Source organism: Stegostoma tigrinum, chromosome 1 (genome assembly GCF_030684315.1).
Source record: "Stegostoma tigrinum isolate sSteTig4 chromosome 1, sSteTig4.hap1, whole genome shotgun sequence".
NCBI classification, from domain to species: Eukaryota; Metazoa; Chordata; class Chondrichthyes; order Orectolobiformes; family Stegostomatidae; genus Stegostoma; species Stegostoma tigrinum.
Window position 1 is genome coordinate 11,794,923 of NC_081354.1, and position 17,254 is coordinate 11,812,176.

Here is a 17,254-nt window from a genome sequence, read left to right on the forward strand (position 1 = left end):
AATTTTAACAGTTTTTAAATGTAAATAAAAGGAAAATGCTAAAAATAAGTACACAAAAAGCAAGAAAAACTGAGCAGGTCAGGCACTAGCTGTGGAAAGAAATAGTTAACGTTTTGACCTCTCAGTAGATGAGAGCTGACCTTTCATGAAATGTTAACTCTGTTTATCTTTGCACATGCTGCCTACCCTGATCAATTTCTTTACGTCTTTTTGTACTTTTTATGTATAAATTGAGTGTTTTCTCTTTGATATTTAACTTATATTTCTCAACAGATTTTCCTTTAGGGAATTCTCTTAAGTGTACTACTACTGAAAGTTGATTACAAGGAGACATAGATGAAAAAATGATTTGATGTTATTAATTTTTATGCTATGCTTTGGGGGCCTCTGCTGGCAGAAGTCCACATATGCACAATTTCAATTACACGTTGAAAAAATAATCTCAGGCGATTTCCTGCTGTCCTATTGTGTCCTTTAAGATTTAACTTTGAAATTCCCTTCTTCACTTGTAAGCCGTGATGGTGAATGCTGGTATGCTTTTTGATGATGGAGGACTTCGGCTGAGCCTGATTATAGAAATGAAACAAGTCATGGTGCCCCATCTCCAGTCTGGGTAAAATCTGCTAATTCAATTCATACAGGGGATTGAACCCATCACCTTCCTGGATCCAAATGAGTCATGGTTCACTGGCTGCACCTGCTGGCTTGTGCATTACAGTCATTCTTAAAATTAGAAAGTGATCTTGCACCATGGGTGGCATGGTGGCTCAGTGGTTAGCATTACTGCCTCACAGTGCAGGGGACCTTTGGGTTCGATCCCACCCTTGGCAACTGTCTGTGTGGGATTTGCATATTGTCCCCGTGTCTGTGTGGATTTCCTCCTGGTGCTCCAGTTTCCTCCTCGTGGTAAATTGCCTGTAGTGTCCAGGGATATGCAGGCTAGCTGTGTTAGCTATGGGAAATGTAGGGTTACAGGGTAGGGGAGGTGGGTCTGGGTGGAATGCTTTTCTAAGTGTCAGTGTGGTTTCGATGGACCAAACGACCTGCTTCCACACTGTAGGGATTCTATGATTCTACAGTTCTTATATGCACGCTAGTTCATGTATCTACAGTTCTTATATGTATGCTGTATCAGTCATTTGGATGTGCATCGGCCATTTTATTGTGCTAATTAGAAGCAGCTTTTGAAGCAGATATTTGTGTGTTAACATGACAACATAAAGTTTGGTCCAATGTGTCATAACTGGAAACCACTTCATCCAGTCACTATTATAAATATACACTGTCAGTGCTGCATCTATTCAGTAATTATAATGCAAAATAAACCTCTAGAAATGTAATTATATCCCTAAACCGGTCACTTAGAAATATGGGTTACATTTAAAAAGAAAACAAGCCGCTGATGTCACCAGCATCTCTTGTAGAATGTCCGTGTTATGAAACTGATTATTGACTATATGGTGACCCTCAGATTAAACACCACCAGTCATCTCTGTCTGAGGAGACAGCATTTCTATAGAGATAGTAGGAACTGCAGATGCTGGAGAATCCAAGATAACAAGGTGTGGAGCTGGATGAACACAGCAGGCCAAGCAGCATCTCAGGAGCAGGAAAGCTAGAGATCCCCTGAGGTTGTCCGGAGGGAGGAGGGTAACTTCTTCAGCTTAGGCATCCTTAGAAGAGGCTTCACAGTGGGGTTGAAAATCCTGCTCCTAAGATGCTGCTTGGCCTGCTGTGTTCATCCAGCTCTATACCTTGTTATCTAGCATTTCTATAGGCATCGTTTAACATAGATAAATGTTCCAAGTCACTTTGGAGAAGTAACAAAAATTGATGTGAAGCCACAGTGGGAAGTATCATGAGGGTGACTTCAAGCTTAGCGAAAGAAGCTAGTTTTAAGAATGGTTTTAGAAGGGAAGATAGAGATGGCAAGACCTTGAGTAATTCCAGGGAATTTGACCAAAGTAGATGAGTGGTGAATTAGAGAGAGGGAAGATCTATTAGACTCGAGTGAGAAAGATAGAGCATTTTGTTTAAGGGGCTTGTAGTGCTGAAGGAAATTACTTTGTGAAGCAATGGATAGACTTAAATGCAAAAATTTTAAGTTTGAGACATGGGAGTTAATGTAGTGCAGCAAGGGATGATTATAGATCATGAGATCATTCAGGGTGCAGTGCAGTGGCTGAAGTTAATAGATTATAGGAGGCCTCCTTGAAAGCTGGAATAATTGGTCTGTATCTGATAAAAAATTGGGGGAAGATTTCAGCAGATGGATTAAGGTAGCAGAAGAGTAGGTAGTCTGTTATCGAGATGGAAAGAGTCTATCCTTATAATGACAAGTGTTTACAGTAAAAAAAACTTTATGTTGTCATGTAAACACACAAACATCTGCTCCAAAAGCTGCTTCTAACTATCTCAACAAAATGGCTGATGCACCATTTCAGAATGCCAAGGTTGTAAGCAGTCCAGTTTAGCTAGAGACAATGGCAAGGAGGGTGAAAGAATCCGTGGTGTGGGTACGTAACAAGTCTGGCTAAAAGACCATGGTATGTTTAACTGGAGCACATTAAGGTTCATGTGAGTCTGGGTGTTGGACCCTTAACCTGATAGCGTGGAGTTAGTAGATGGCTTGAGAGTGGAGAGGTAGAACTGGGTGCTGAAGTGTACGTGTGCATATTAATTTAACATCTGAGAAACCACATGCAATGAAGGAAGCTGAAGGAGCCAAGGATGAATTATTTAGGGAACTCTGAGGCTGAAAGTGAAAGGTAGGAAAGGTACTTTATTGGTGGAGTTGCTTTGACTGATATGATAGGCTTTGGTGAAAATGTCCGTTACAGGCTGACAGAGGAATGATGTAATCAGTCTGATCTAGTCACTAATTTTGTAGACTGCATAGAAAGCAGGTACAGATAATGCACTGTGGTTGAAAGAAATGTTTGCTTCAGAGTTGTAGAAGATCTAGCAGGCCATGGTTCGTTCAAAGAACTTAGAGACAAAAAAGAAGTTGGAGCACCAGGGCATCATTGCAGTAGTACCTCCACATTGTGTCTTATGCCTAACCATTGTCAGCTCCATCATAAGGTTAGAAGTGAGGATTTTCGCTGATAATTGTACAGCATTCAACATTCACAACTCTCAGATATTGAAGTAGTATATGTCTAAATGCAGCAAGATCTGGACAATATCCAGGCTTGGGCTGACAAGTGGTAAGTAACAGTTGTGCCATACAGGTGCCAGGTACTCACAATCTCCAACAAGAGAATATGAACTATTGCTTTTGACATTCAATGGCATTACTATTTCCTGAATTCGGTACTATCAACATACAGCAGTCACCATTGACCAGAAACTGAACTGATTTGGCCATATAAATATTGTAGCTACAAGAGCAGGTCAGAGGCTAGGAATCCCGTAAGTGAGTTACTTACTTTTTGACTTCCCCCAAGCCTGACTACTATTTACAAGGCACAAGTCAAGGCTGTGATGGAATACTCCCCATTTGCCTCGATGAGTGCAGCTACAACAACATTCAAGAGGCTTGTCACCATCCAATACAAAGCAGTTTGCTTGACTGGCAACATATCCACAAACTCTCTCCACCAACAACACACGTTGGCAGTGGCAGTGTGAACCATTTACACAGTACATTGCAGAAATTCACCAAGGCTCCTTAGGTAGCACCTCCAAACCTGGGACCAGTACCATCTAAAACGACAAGGACAACAGATACATGTGAACACAATCACTTGCAAGTTGCTCCCCACACCACCCACTATCCTGACTTGGAAATATATTGCTGTTCCATCGGTATCATTGCGTCAAAATCCTGGAGCTCACTCCCCAACTGTTCTATGGGTGTACCCACATCACCTGGACTGCAGCAGTTCAAGAAAGCAGCTCGCTACTAGGCACCCAGGGGCAGGCAATAAAAATGCCCACATCCCCTGAATGAATAAAACAGGTTCAAGCAATAAATGCAGCCTTGCCATGGTTTTTCATATGCAAATAACAAATGACAAAAATGTATCAGAGATAATGGGAACTGCAGATGCTGGAGATTCCAAGATAATAAAATGTGAGGCTGGATGAACACAGCAGGCCAAGCAGCATCTCAGGAGCACAAAAGCTGACGTTTCGGGCCTAGACCCTTCATCAGAAGGGTCTAGGCCCGAAACGTCAGCTTTTGTGCTCCTGAGATGCTGCTTGGCCTGCTGTGTTCATCCAGCCTCACATTTTATTATCTTAAATGACAAAAATGCTTAGTTTTTGTTTCCTTTCCCTGCGTTCCTCAATTTATGACCAAAATTGGGATTATCCTTGGTGGAAAAGGATGTGTGTGAACTTCACATCATAATATGGTACTATATCTTTGGTACTAATGTATTAAGTTAAGCATAAATCACATTTCTTTTTATGAAGGTTTGTCCAGACTCATTATAGTGCTCCATGTGTGGAATTGAGTGTTAATGGCTGTGACTGTCTCGTCTAAGAATTAGACTGTTTTCTTTCTTTTGATCTAAAACTTCAAAGCTTAAATTTGGGCAGATTGAGTGTTTTTGGAACAGCCATAATTAAACTGTAAAACTTCTGCTGGTTGTAGTCTAACCCCACTTATTTTAACCACCATGATAAATTTGAACAGGAGCTGTGATAACTGGCTGTAACCATTCTCTTTAGACTAGTATAGGGGCTGTGTGTTCAAGTTGGCGTTAACGTTATTGTCAATGAAAACATTTAATTTCTACTTGTTTCTGTTCACAATTTCAGAGGAAAGCATGTCTTGAGCAGCAGTTTTTAATGGGCCAACAAGTCTACAGTCTCTCAGGAGACTCGTCTTCAGTTTAGTAACAGATTTTTTTCCCTGTTCAAAGTGATTATTTTGCGGTCCCTGTTTAGACTGAAGAATGCTTTGATAACATGGTGGTGGGTGTTTTTGTTCACATTTGTTTGGGCTGAATTGCAGGCACACATGCAGTGATGTAAATAGAAAGATGACACTTCTGAATCATCATCCAAGATATTCTGAACAGCTGGTTTCAGGTGGTACTGTAGGATGTCCATGGACTGCCCCAATAAGATCTAAGGTCAGAGGCAGGATAATAGGTAACATTCATAGGTGAGGAAGATTAATTCCTACTTTTCTCAACTTAAAATAAATAATAGATAAATGACTTCAAAACACATCAGCATTTTGTCTGAATGTGGACATTTTTGAGGTTATAAAGAGAATGAAAATCCACCAAGGCACAGGGCAGCCACCTTACCTACCTCCAACACCCTCCAAAGAAGTTTCCAAACGGCAGTTGATCATTTTAAAACAAAACAATCAGTAACCCTATTTTAGAAATTGTTCATTTACACTACTTTGTCTCAGGCTTGCTGTTAAAATGGAGACTGCACATAAGTGGGAAGCACAACTGATTCTTGCTGTTAATGACTGCTGTCTTCCATTGCCAGGCTGGTGCAGAATTTGTTCAGGAGACTCTTCGGAGAATCAGTACCTCAACAGATCCTGTTTCTGCAATGCACAGCACAGACCTTGTCATAGAAGCAATTGTGGAAAATATTAAAGTTAAACAGGAACTTTTTGAAAAACTAGACAAGGCTGCTCCTGTGTAAGTATTTCAATTATATTGTACTCTGCCATCAAAATAAAGACAGACTTGCACAGTATATATTTTCAGACTTTCAAGATATCATGATATCCCAGCATGCTATACAGCCAATTAATTACTTCATTGAGGTGTAGTCATCTTTGTAATGTGGGACGGTGAGTGCTCCACTGTTAGAGCTATTGTCTGTCTTAGACCCAACCTGCCCCTAGGCAGCTGGAAACGATTCTGCAGTGGTACATGAAGAGCAGCAAGACAATTGTCCCCAGTTTCCCGGCCAATGTCTGTTCCTTAAAAATAAACAGATTTTCTGGTCATTATGTTATTTGTGGGACCTTGATCTGTGGAAATTAACAAAAGTCAGTCCATGTGATAGTGCAGCACCTTCTCAGCCCTGCCCAGGAGTTTCAGCCTGGATTTTTTTGCTCAAGAAAATAAGCAATACTAGTTTGTTTGTGGAATATCTGATGAACTTTATTAAAACCCTGAGAGGTGGTTGGAAAAAACGGATTTCCCAGTGTGTCATTTTGGTTTGTAAGTGGACTGATGAAAAAGTAACAAATTTTAGCAAGTTTCCCTAGTGTTTCCAGAACAAGTCATTTTTGTTAAAAACTAAGGCTACAGTGATAATTCTCTGGTCAGGAATTCTTGACTTTTATAAGTGCAGCCACTTCACTGTAAAATTAACATATTGCACCATATTGACTTACATTTTATGACATTCAAATTGTACTCTGTGGGAATGGCAAGTCAAGTGAATTTTGAAGTTACTGAAAGTGATTAAACCCGCAACAATGGTTTTAAAATGTAGTTTGAATAGCAAGTGAAAAAACAGTAAACACCCTTTTGTTGTTTTGAAGGAGTAATTCAATTTTCTTTGTTCTCCTAACAGGAAAACCATCTTTGTTAGTAACACTTCATCACTACCAATCACTGAAATAGCAAATGCTACAACAAGGCAGGACCGGTTTGGTGGGCTCCATTTTTTCAACCCTGTACCCTTGATGAAGCTAGTTGAGGTTTGTTTTCTTTCTTTTATTACCAAAAAAGAGATTGGAAGGAATTTATTTTAAAAACCTAGGATAAAGTTACCTCCACTATCATCTGTTAGATTTGCCCAAGGAAATCATTAGTCTGTTTTAATCAAAATATAACACATAAATACTTACCAATGTCACTTGTGTTACTTCAAGATTACAAGGTAGATACAGGCTTTTCAGTCTATGCCAACATTTTCAGGCTCCACATGATTCTCTACCACCTCTCTTAATCTAATCTTAGCAGCATACCTTTCTGTTTCTTTCTCCATTGTGTGTTTACCTAGCATCCCCTCTCCTCCGCTGGCGTCAACTACTTTTTGTCTTTACAGATTCCACGTTCTGACCACTCTCTAAGTGAAGAAATTTATTCTTCATTCTCTATGGGATTTACTTAGTAAGACACTCACATTTATGACCTCTTGTGTGAGCTTCCCGACAAGTGGCATTGTTTTCTGTACAAATAACTCTTAATCAAACTTTAAAAAATTTTACAGGCCTCTTTTAGGTCACAATTCTCTTTTCCAGAGAAAAGATCTCCAAAACTGTTTAGCTTTTCCTCTTAGTTATATCCTGACTGTTCTATTAACAGCCTACTGAATCATTTTTGCATCCTCTCTAATGCCTTTCTATCTTTTTGTAGAGAACAGTAGGCCAAAAATGTGCACAGAGTTGTTTAACCAAAGCTGAATACACCTGCACACCTTGTGCTACCCTTGCATATAAACAAACTGCCAGTTCTGAGGAAGGGTCACCAGACCCAAAACGTTAACCTTGTTTTTTCCTTCACTGATGCTGCGAGACATGCTGAGCTTCTCCAGCAACTTTGCTGATGTTCTTGATTTACAGCATCCGCAGTGCTTTCGGTTTCTATTTTGCTACTCTTGACCTGTTTGGTCTCTGTTTTGTAGTTACTATGTATGGACTAATAGGTTAACATCCTGTGTCCAAGAGATCATGGTAGAATGATCATGTAATGTCATGACTAGAGACAGAGCTCCTCGAGAGAGAGAGAGAGAGAGAAACCTTTCTGAGAAGGCATTTGTTGAACTCTGACTGTGCAGTTAGACATTCAGTATATAAAATATTCTTGTTGAAATGAACAGACTTCAGTAGAATCATTTGAAGGGCAATTAGGCCCCCCACACACACACCAATAAAAAGATTAAACATTGTACCTTTTTTCTCCACCATTATACTCCCTCTGTAGAGTATTCTTAATACTTATTTTGTTAAAACTCTGATGGCTGAGGAAGGAATCACTGCTGTTTAAGTAACACATTACACGTTTTGTTCCTCAAAAATGCATGATATATTCTTGTGAGGACAATTTTTTTGTTAAAAATTGATTCTGAGGACTGTATCGAATATCCACGACCTGTCTTTCCTTTCTTCTCAAATTCAAAAACAAATGGTGTGAAATTCAGAAAACCTACAGGTGTAAATTATTTTACAATCAACATCATGACAAAGTGTGTAGCTGGATGAACACAGCAGGCCAAGCAGCATCTTGCTCCTGAGATGCTGCTTGGCCTGCTGTGTTCATCCAGCTACACACTTTGTTACCTTGGATTCTCCAGCATCTGCAGTTCCCATTATCTCTGATTATGATCAACATGAGATCTGTTTAGTTTTAAAACTTTGGCTAATCCCAGAGACTTGCATTGAACATAAATAACAGAAGCAAGTTATTTAGTCCAACTTGTCCATACTGATGTTTTTATGCCAACATGAGACACCTCCTACCCTAATGCCATATACTTCTGTTCCTTTCTCCTTTGTGTGTTTATCCAGCTTCCTCATAAATACACTTAAGCTGTTTATCACAGTTTCTTCCATGTAGTGAATAGCGCATTCTGCCCACTCACTGAGTTCTGCTGAAAGCTTCATTGGATCTATTAATGACAATCTTATGACACTAATTTTGATTTCCTAAATAAGTAGAACCATCTTCTTTAAAGCCACTAAATGTTCTCAGAATTGGTAAGGTTTTTATCAGCTTATCCCTTTCCCTTCTCTTTACTCAAGAGAGGAACCATAGGCTGTTAGGATCTTTTTGCAATTATCATTTGTTCACCATTTTCTTGTTCATTGCATTCTTTTATATGGTTCTTTTATCTACTTGTTCTGTATTGCTCTATATAGCAGTCAACTATTCCTGAATTCCATTTCTCTTCAAAGCATATGCCTGAAAAGTGGGGTCCACAATTCCACACTGGAATAGAAGACTTAATGAGCCATGCTAGCACTTGTAAATCTATGTGCAGTTGAAGATTATTTTTTAATCAGTATTACCTCTGGTGTGCTCAGTTTTCTTAATCACAGTAAATAGCCTCAAATTTAATTATTTTGTTTGCAAAATTTTTAGAACAATTGATTCTGGAACATATTAGGGTTACAGTTCTTTAACAGATATCTTGTTGATAAATGGTTTTATGTTTTAATGTCTTTTTAATAAAAAAATTCTTGTAATTGTTTTGATTAGGTGGTTCAGACTCCAAAGACCAGTCAGCAGACTTTTGAAACACTAATGAATTTCAGCAAAGCTTTGGGGAAGAAACCTGTGGCTTGTAAGGTACATATTACTCGTTTCTATCTTCTTTGGCTAGTTTCTTTTTTCTTGGCTTTGGATTCTGTCCAGTTAGTGCGGTGGTAAAGAGATTGGCATTTTACCTTTGGCACCTGACTTCAAATGCACCCCAGTCTGTTGTAATAAAAGCTTCCTTTACGTATGGCCTGTAAATATTGTATGCAAAATCTATTTGACCAGTTGCAACTTAATTCCTTCGGAATAAGGTTCTGAGTGCAAAAATATCCCAAAATTGTCAAGCTTGTCTCAAAGGTCACAGTATTTATAGTGAGATTTTAGCACTGACAACTTAGAACAAAAAAAAATCAAAAATACAAGTGCTTGCAAATCACGAGGTGTGTCAGGACTTGTCAATCTTTTTTAAGGAAAGATTTAAATGTAAAAGGCATAAACTTGGATTCTGAATTAAAACAGGAAAGGAAATGGTACAATTCTCATTTCTTTATTAAACCGTAAACACAAGAAAGGGAGTTCCACAACAGTTTCGAAAAATATATGACTGAGCAATTCTAATCAGTATCCTTCACTCTGTGTAAAGTCCCTCCTGACAATATCTGCCATCTTTGACTATTTCAAGCCTGTGCTTCCTAGGCTAGGCTTGAAGTTGGGGCTGTGGGAGAGGCTGGCCTGCTGTGCGGAAAATGGGGTGTGCAACATACGGTCAGCTCCTGCACACATTTCCAGTGTCAAGGAACTTTCTAGATATTTTCTAGTCAGCCTGCTCAGACATGCTATTACACACCCCCGGAGCAAGTGGGACCTAAATCCAGGTCACCTGGTTCAGAGGAAGAGACATTTCGACTGCGCTATATGAGCCAACGTCAAGGAGTTTTCTAAGGTTCAACTTGGAATTACATTTAACTTGACAGCTCCATGGAGATAAGCAACGATTTCAGACCCCCAATTAGGGACAGCTTTACTGTTGCTGACCTACCTTGGTATTCTATACAGTTTGAATATGTGATTTTTCTCTGCCTTTTTAGCCCTGTGGTCCCAAGTGCAAACTGCAAACTGTTCACTTGCTCATGGAAAAAGAAATCGGTACTCAATAGCTCTTACATGAGTGTTTGGATTTGTGTAATATACAAATTAAATTTATCACTATTCCTTTATTCAGTGTGTCAAAATCCTGAAGTTTCCTCCAAGCTCTGTGTAGACATTTCTAATGTTTTTCTTCAGATATGTTATGACACATGCATGAGGCAGGTGGGATTTGAGCCTGAACCTTTTGAATCAAAGGTAGGGGTACTGCTACTTGCCACAACAGCACAGTGTATGTACTTGCACCACTGAAAAGGTGACTTGCCACCACCTTCTCTAAGCCAATTAGTTGTCGATGAACAACAAATAAAAGCTTTGCCATGAAAGCCCACATCCCATAAAGGGACCAAAGTAAAGTTTACCAATTTAGTGAGAGCCTTCTAAGCATGAAAGCAGCTTTAGCATTGGTTCAGGTTTTATTTAACTTACTCTCTCGCTGTAGGATACCCCTGGATTTATTGTGAACCGTCTACTTGTGCCATACCTGATGGAAGCTGTCCGGCTACATGAGAGAGGTAATTAAATTTAATAATATTCAAAAACTATACATTTAAAAAATGTAATGGAAGAGTTGTTTCAAATAAAGTCCGCTTTTGCAAAATGAGGAAGGCATTGTCTGTTTCTCCCCTCTTGCATTGTAAGAGTGTTATATGTTTGCAAAGTATTGCGTGTTGTGTACCTATCATGTCTGCCAAAGCACACACCTATCCAGGCCAGCAGGTAGCAACTTTAATGAATAATTAAACTAGATTTCAGTCAACATGCAAAGAATCCAAGAAGATCCTTTTTTTTTGAAAGAATCCATTTGACATTACAACCTCATTAGAGGTGTTATACTGCCTCCAGTTTTGCGACTTTCAAATCGTTTACGGCAATTCATATTTTCTGCATCACCTAAGCAAGCCACCAGAAAGATTGTCCTCATTGTATTCAGTTTACATTGGCAAGACACTTCTGTGGCAGTGATGCATAAGGCATAGCCCATTTTGTAAATGTCTTATTAGACTGGCTTAACAAAATGCTATACAAAGGTTTTTGTATATATGGGTTTTAATTTCTGCCACCTGTATTGCTGTTGTTTAACTTTAAGTCTTAATAACAATTGGAATCCTTGCCACATGATAGAAGCTTTTTGTTTTAGAATTTTCCTGAGATGTTCTGCACACTTCTGATTCTTTTTCCTTTTGAGCTATCTATAGCTTGAATTTAACTTGAAAGTTAAAAGCATCACTGTTGCGATACTTCCTTACTGGCCCAATCAATATGTAACAAATTTGACAATTAAATCATGAGAGTTGTTAATTGAGATTGTTTTCCTAGAGCAGAGCTTCACCTGCAACATGTACAATCTAGAGGGTGGGGTTTACAGATGTGAGACTTGAGTTCAGGCTGAGATTATTTGGCAAGGCAGGAAGAGAAATTGCAAAATAAGAGATGATGAAGGAAAAATTTAGCTTGATCATAAAATTAGTGAGAAACTGATTGCAGAATGATTATTAATTCTTTTACATGCAATGAGGAGAACTGAGATCAATTAAACAAAAGATTATTATGCAAGAAGGTAGGCACAAACATATTGGGATGATCCTAATTTTACGTGACTGTACATGGTAAACTGTCTTATATCCTATAGAGGGAGGTCATGCGCAATGGTATTGTCACTGGAGTAACAATCCAGAATCCCAGGCTAATGCTCTGGGGCACGAGTTCAAATCCCACCGTGAAATTTGCATTCAATCTTGTAAAGACCTGGAACTAAAATCTCGCCTAATAGTGGCCATATAATCACTGTTTGTTTTTGCAAAAACCCACCTTGCCCCTAGCAAAGGAAATCTGGCCTGCATCTAACTCCAGATCCATGGCAATCTAGTTGACTCTTAACTACCTCTAGGCAATTAGGGATGGGTGATAAATGCTGGCCTAGCCAGCAAAGACTACATCCCATGTATAAATTTTTAAAAATCTGTGCATTGTAATGACATTCCCATCAATCAGGGCTCGTGTAAATTGTGGGACAGAGTAAATAGAAAGAAACCAGCTCCCACTTTCAAAAAGTATCTACAAAAAGTCCAGAAACTTCTGGTTAGACTGCATCCAGAATAACAATTTCATTTCCGATTATCATGCCTTGGGAAAGTTGTCTTGGCCTTAGAGGGCTGGAGTGCTGAATTTCTGGAATGGTATTAGGGCTGAGAGAATTAACAGTGAAGACAGCCTCTATGTTATGATTCACCTCTGCGGCCGGTGAGACCTGAACCTGGCACAGAGCTTGGGTCAATACCACTGGTCCCCACGCCCCTTAGAGGCACTGTTTATTATTCCTTGACTATTGGAAAATTAATACAAGAAATTTAAGATGATCAAAGTAAAGTGGTAGGACAGAGAGAGAGAGAGAAGCTGTTCCTCTCTTCGGAGACGCTGCAAAAATAAGGCACAGACTTAACACTGGAGTGATGCTATTTCAGGGTGTTTTCAGGATGAATTGCCCACGTATGGTAGTAAAAACCTGGAACTCTTCGTCTCAGAAAACCTTTAAGGCGAGGCCAATTAAACATTTCCAAATTGAGATTACTGAATTGTTTTGTAATAGTATTAAGGGAAATGGAACCAAGACAGGTAAATGGAGTTGAGGTGCAAATCAGCCATAAACCAATTCAATGATGGAACAGACTCAAAGGACCTGAGTGAACTATTCATGTTGCTATGATGAAAAATGAAAACTGTTTCAATAATGCATTCAGAGCTTCAATGAGTTATCATTTAGTTTCTTTGACTCTCAGCATGAGTACTACATAAGTGTGCTGTCAGATGATGTTGATTAGATTTTTTTTCAAACATTTTGGTAGACCAGATACCCAAGAATGTTACCAGGGAAATATTTTCAGATACGAAATGGTTAAGATGAAATGTTTTAACAAATAGGTTGCTGCTTCCAGTAATAAATTGGGAGGTATACCACCCACAAACTTCTCTTGGATTTAGCAGGAAAACAAACTTATGTCAGGTTCTATTTTGTTGAGAGTGCCTTTCGGCTTTGATGTTGATCCTGGGTATTTGTGAGATATCAAAAATTGGGTGATTATGAGCGATAACTCCTTGACCTTAGTAGTGTTTTGCCTTGCTGTAGAAAAAAGCTGTGACAGAGTTTTGACAAAAATTATGCATCATCAATGGTTCCAGTATACTGTGGGTTATGTTGTTTTGTATTCTGAATGAAGACAAATTATCTTCTTGTATCTAAAATATGGAATAAAACACTCTTTGCATTGATGTGTTTTGAGTAAATATCTGATTAGTTTTATATATCTCTGTTCCTCCTTGAAATGTTTAACTTCTTCAATCCCTGAAGTTTGGTTTATTTGGTTTCTTTTACTTGAGAGAAACTATTACTTTGTTTTTCAGGTCATGGATCAAAGGAAGATATTGACGTGGCAATGAAGCTGGGTGCAGGATATCCTATGGGTCCCTTTGAGTTATTAGATTATGTTGGACTTGACACCAGCAAGTTTATTATTGATGGTATGCAGAAATATGTCATTACTTATGTAGACTTGTCCTTTAATATTATTGAGCTGATTTCTCCATTCTGGTTGAGTCTTTCAGTGGCTGTGTTTTATGATTTTAGTCCACATTCAGCCTCTCCCCAACATTAGATATTGCTGGAACTGTACTTATTACAAATAAAAATTACAGTGCTAAGCAAATGAACAGTAGGTGGTGCTATGGTGAAGCAGGCATCCTCTGAATTTAAGTCAACCACACAGAATCTCTTAGGATAGAACAGTACAGCTCAGGAACAGGCCCTTTGGCCCACCATGTCTGCGTTGAACACGACATTGTTCTAGACTAATCCCACCTGCCAGTACATGGATCATATCTCTCTATTCCCTGCCTGTTAATATGTTTGTCTAGATGTCTCAAACTTTGTTAATGCATCTGCTTCTACCACCACCCTTGACAGTGCATTTAAAGCTCCAACGACCCTCTGTATAAAAACACTTACCTTGCACATCTCCTGTAAACTTTCCCTCTCACCTTAAAGCTATGCCACCTAGTATTTGACATTTTCATCAGAGGAAAAAGACTCCAACTCTCCACTCTGTCCATGCCTCTCACAATTTAATGTACTTCTGACATTCAAGTGAAAACAATCTGAGTTTGGACAACCATTCCTTACAGCTAATACACTCCAATCCAGGCAATGTCCTGGTAAACCTCTTTTGCATCCTTTCCAAAGCGTCATCACCTTCCTACAGTGGGGCATACAGAACTGCATACAATTCTCCAAAGGTGGCCTAACTGCTCTGCTCTTGCACTCATCTGACTTTTTATACTGCAGAACAGGAACAAAGGAATGCACGGTTTAAAGTTGATAACTTATAAATGTTGGATAATTTGGCAGCCCTTGTGCTTAATGACTGTTGTGCCATTATTTTGGTAAAATGATCTTCATTTCCATTAATGTTGGTAATGAGATAGCATTTTGAACCAGTTTTGAGAAAAGGAGGAAAATAACTGGGCCTGGGGTTTGTTCATTAATGTAGATAAAAGCTGAACTTCTTGTAAATCAAGTTTCAGTTGCAGTTTACTGCATCCAAAAGTAAAGCTTGCGTTTGATAATCTCTTCAATAATCTCGTAAAAATTTAGCCATTTTTTATTTTCCAACTGAAGTCAGTTATATAACGAACTGAGTAAACTGCAGATTCCACTCCAACCAGGACACCTTCAGTGCTCATGGGTTAATCTTGCAATTTCTGCTTTTCAAGATTTCTATTTCTCTCACCTTTCTGCTGATTCATTATGGATTTTGATTCCTCTGTTTGTGATGTTGGGGGACTCCAGAATGATGGCTAGGGCAATCTGATGATGGCCTCTGCTGCATAATTGTATCCTTTCCAGGATACTTACATCCTCCTGTTTATAATACTATTCACCTGGAGCAGCTGAGCAGCATTGGAGATCTAATATGATGGGTTTCCAAGTGCTTGAAGCATTGTGATATTTTATTTTGGATAACAGTTCTTGGACAGATTTAAAGAGAAAGGAATGTTTTAAACGGAGAATTTTCTCTAGATTTTTCTTTGCATTTGAAGTTGCTTAGTTATGTAAAACAGCAAGGTGACAAAGCTATGTGCATTGGAGAGGTAGAATACAAGAATAAACTCAAGATTTCTGTAAGGCGATTTACTCTACATGCCATCAAGGGTCAGTGATTGAAAATATTTGAAGTTGAGCTGTCATCCATAACATTGAAAAAGTAAACAAAATGCTTCCCAGAAGCAAATGCAACAGCGTACAGAGGTAGCAGGCCTAAGTGATTTGTATCAGGAAGAAAGCTGTGAGTACGTATTGGGTGTGTTACATAGATTAGGAGCCTATTAATTCTGATCAAATGTTGAAGCACCATGAATATTGAAATATTAATTTATGTTGTATCTGGCAATTACACATTGCTTCAACTGACAAATACTGGTAAATATTTATGCCACATCATTTAATTTGTTTTATTGTTCCCTTTTTTTGGGAAGACAGTAATTGGTCTCTATAATCATTTCATAATGAAATATCTTGTAATCATAGCCATGGATTTACGCAGATTGACCACTGTGAGCGCTAATCAGAATTGAATCCTGCTGTCGCTGGATTCTAGTCATCAACACCCAAATCCAGGAAACCACACACTCTCCAGATAGCATTTTATTTTACATGAACCTGTTCTATTTACTCCTGTGAAGTGTTAGGTTATTTTTCTGTATAATACAGTCGATGCATGAATCCAAATTGTAGACATGCAGCAATAGTGAATTTCTGTCATCAACTCATTACGCGGTCAAATATCTTGGTTGTATTGTTACATTGTGATTTAATTTAGCACAGCTCTGACTGACCAGTGCAACTTTCATGGATTTATTTTGTTTCCTTCTGTCTTCCCTCAGCCGTAGCAAAGGGAAGTGTTTTTAAGTATGTTCTGTGACTGAATGTGGATGTTTTTCTTCCATTAGGATGGCATGAGATGGATCCAAACAATCCCTTGTTTAATCCGAGTGCTCTGTTAAATAAACTGGTGGATGAAGGAAAGCTGGGTAAAAAGACTGGAGAAGGCTTCTACAAGTATTCCTAGAAAGCATGGTGTCTTGCTACTGCAATATTTTCGACTTTAAATCATGCAAGCTGTCAGACTGTTGCCTTGGTGCTTAAGACTTCTGCTCTGGCACACAATTGATATGTACACTGTAATATTAATATGTTTGCACAGTGGATAATGCTGACCCAGCCTGATACAATGATTGTGATGTATAATCTGTAAAACAAAGTTATTTTTAAAATTAATTGCTTCTAGGCAGAGATACCTTAAAAATTGTTATACATCCAAAGATATCTTTGTTCTTCTTATTGATGCACTTGAAATGATCTTAGTTTCAATTTGTAAATCTTTTTCACTCGTTAATAAAATGTCACTTAAATTGCATAATACAGTTTCAGTTTATATTGGCATTATGATTTATTTGCTTTGTGTGTTGCCTAATTCTCATGATTTATTTAATCCTCAAATGATTCAAAATGACAGATAGCCGCCCCACCCCTACCCTCTTTTATCTATGACCAATTATCTCTTTAAACTTCACTGCCCCTTTGTCCTCAACTCCAGCTGAGTTGATTCAGTTTCACTGAGGCTATCTGGCCATCATCTCCTCTTCCTCAAGCTTGCATTTTAGAGCCCTTCAGTCTTTTCCTTTCACCCAAATCAACGCTCACTTTGGTGTGAGTTTGCCTCAAACAGGATCATTTATCTGCTTTGGCCATGTTACATTATAAGAAATTAGATGTGAATATCATGGTATTGAATAATTCATTGGATGTTTATTACAGCTAATTCTTATATATAAACACTACATTCCTCAAGCACAAATACATCTGTGCTAATATTAATTTGTATGTTACAACAGAGGTGCATGCTTTGAGTTGTAAT

General features: G+C 38.5%; 1 protein-coding gene across 1 annotated transcript in view; it reads left to right on the top strand.

Moving 5' to 3' along the window:
* Positions 1 to 16,746, top strand: part of hadh (hydroxyacyl-CoA dehydrogenase) — a 35,211-nt gene extending 18,465 nt beyond the window's left edge. Inside the window, exons 3-8 of the mRNA XM_048529248.2 lie at positions 5,461 to 5,618; positions 6,508 to 6,634; positions 9,138 to 9,227; positions 10,726 to 10,798; positions 13,686 to 13,802; positions 16,287 to 16,746. Of these exons, the coding sequence (XP_048385205.1) occupies positions 5,461 to 5,618; positions 6,508 to 6,634; positions 9,138 to 9,227; positions 10,726 to 10,798; positions 13,686 to 13,802; positions 16,287 to 16,405 (684 nt within the window). The 3' untranslated portion in view covers positions 16,406 to 16,746. The remainder of the gene's footprint in view (positions 1 to 5,460; positions 5,619 to 6,507; positions 6,635 to 9,137; positions 9,228 to 10,725; positions 10,799 to 13,685; positions 13,803 to 16,286) is intronic.
* The last annotated feature ends 508 nt before the right edge of the window (positions 16,747 to 17,254 follow it).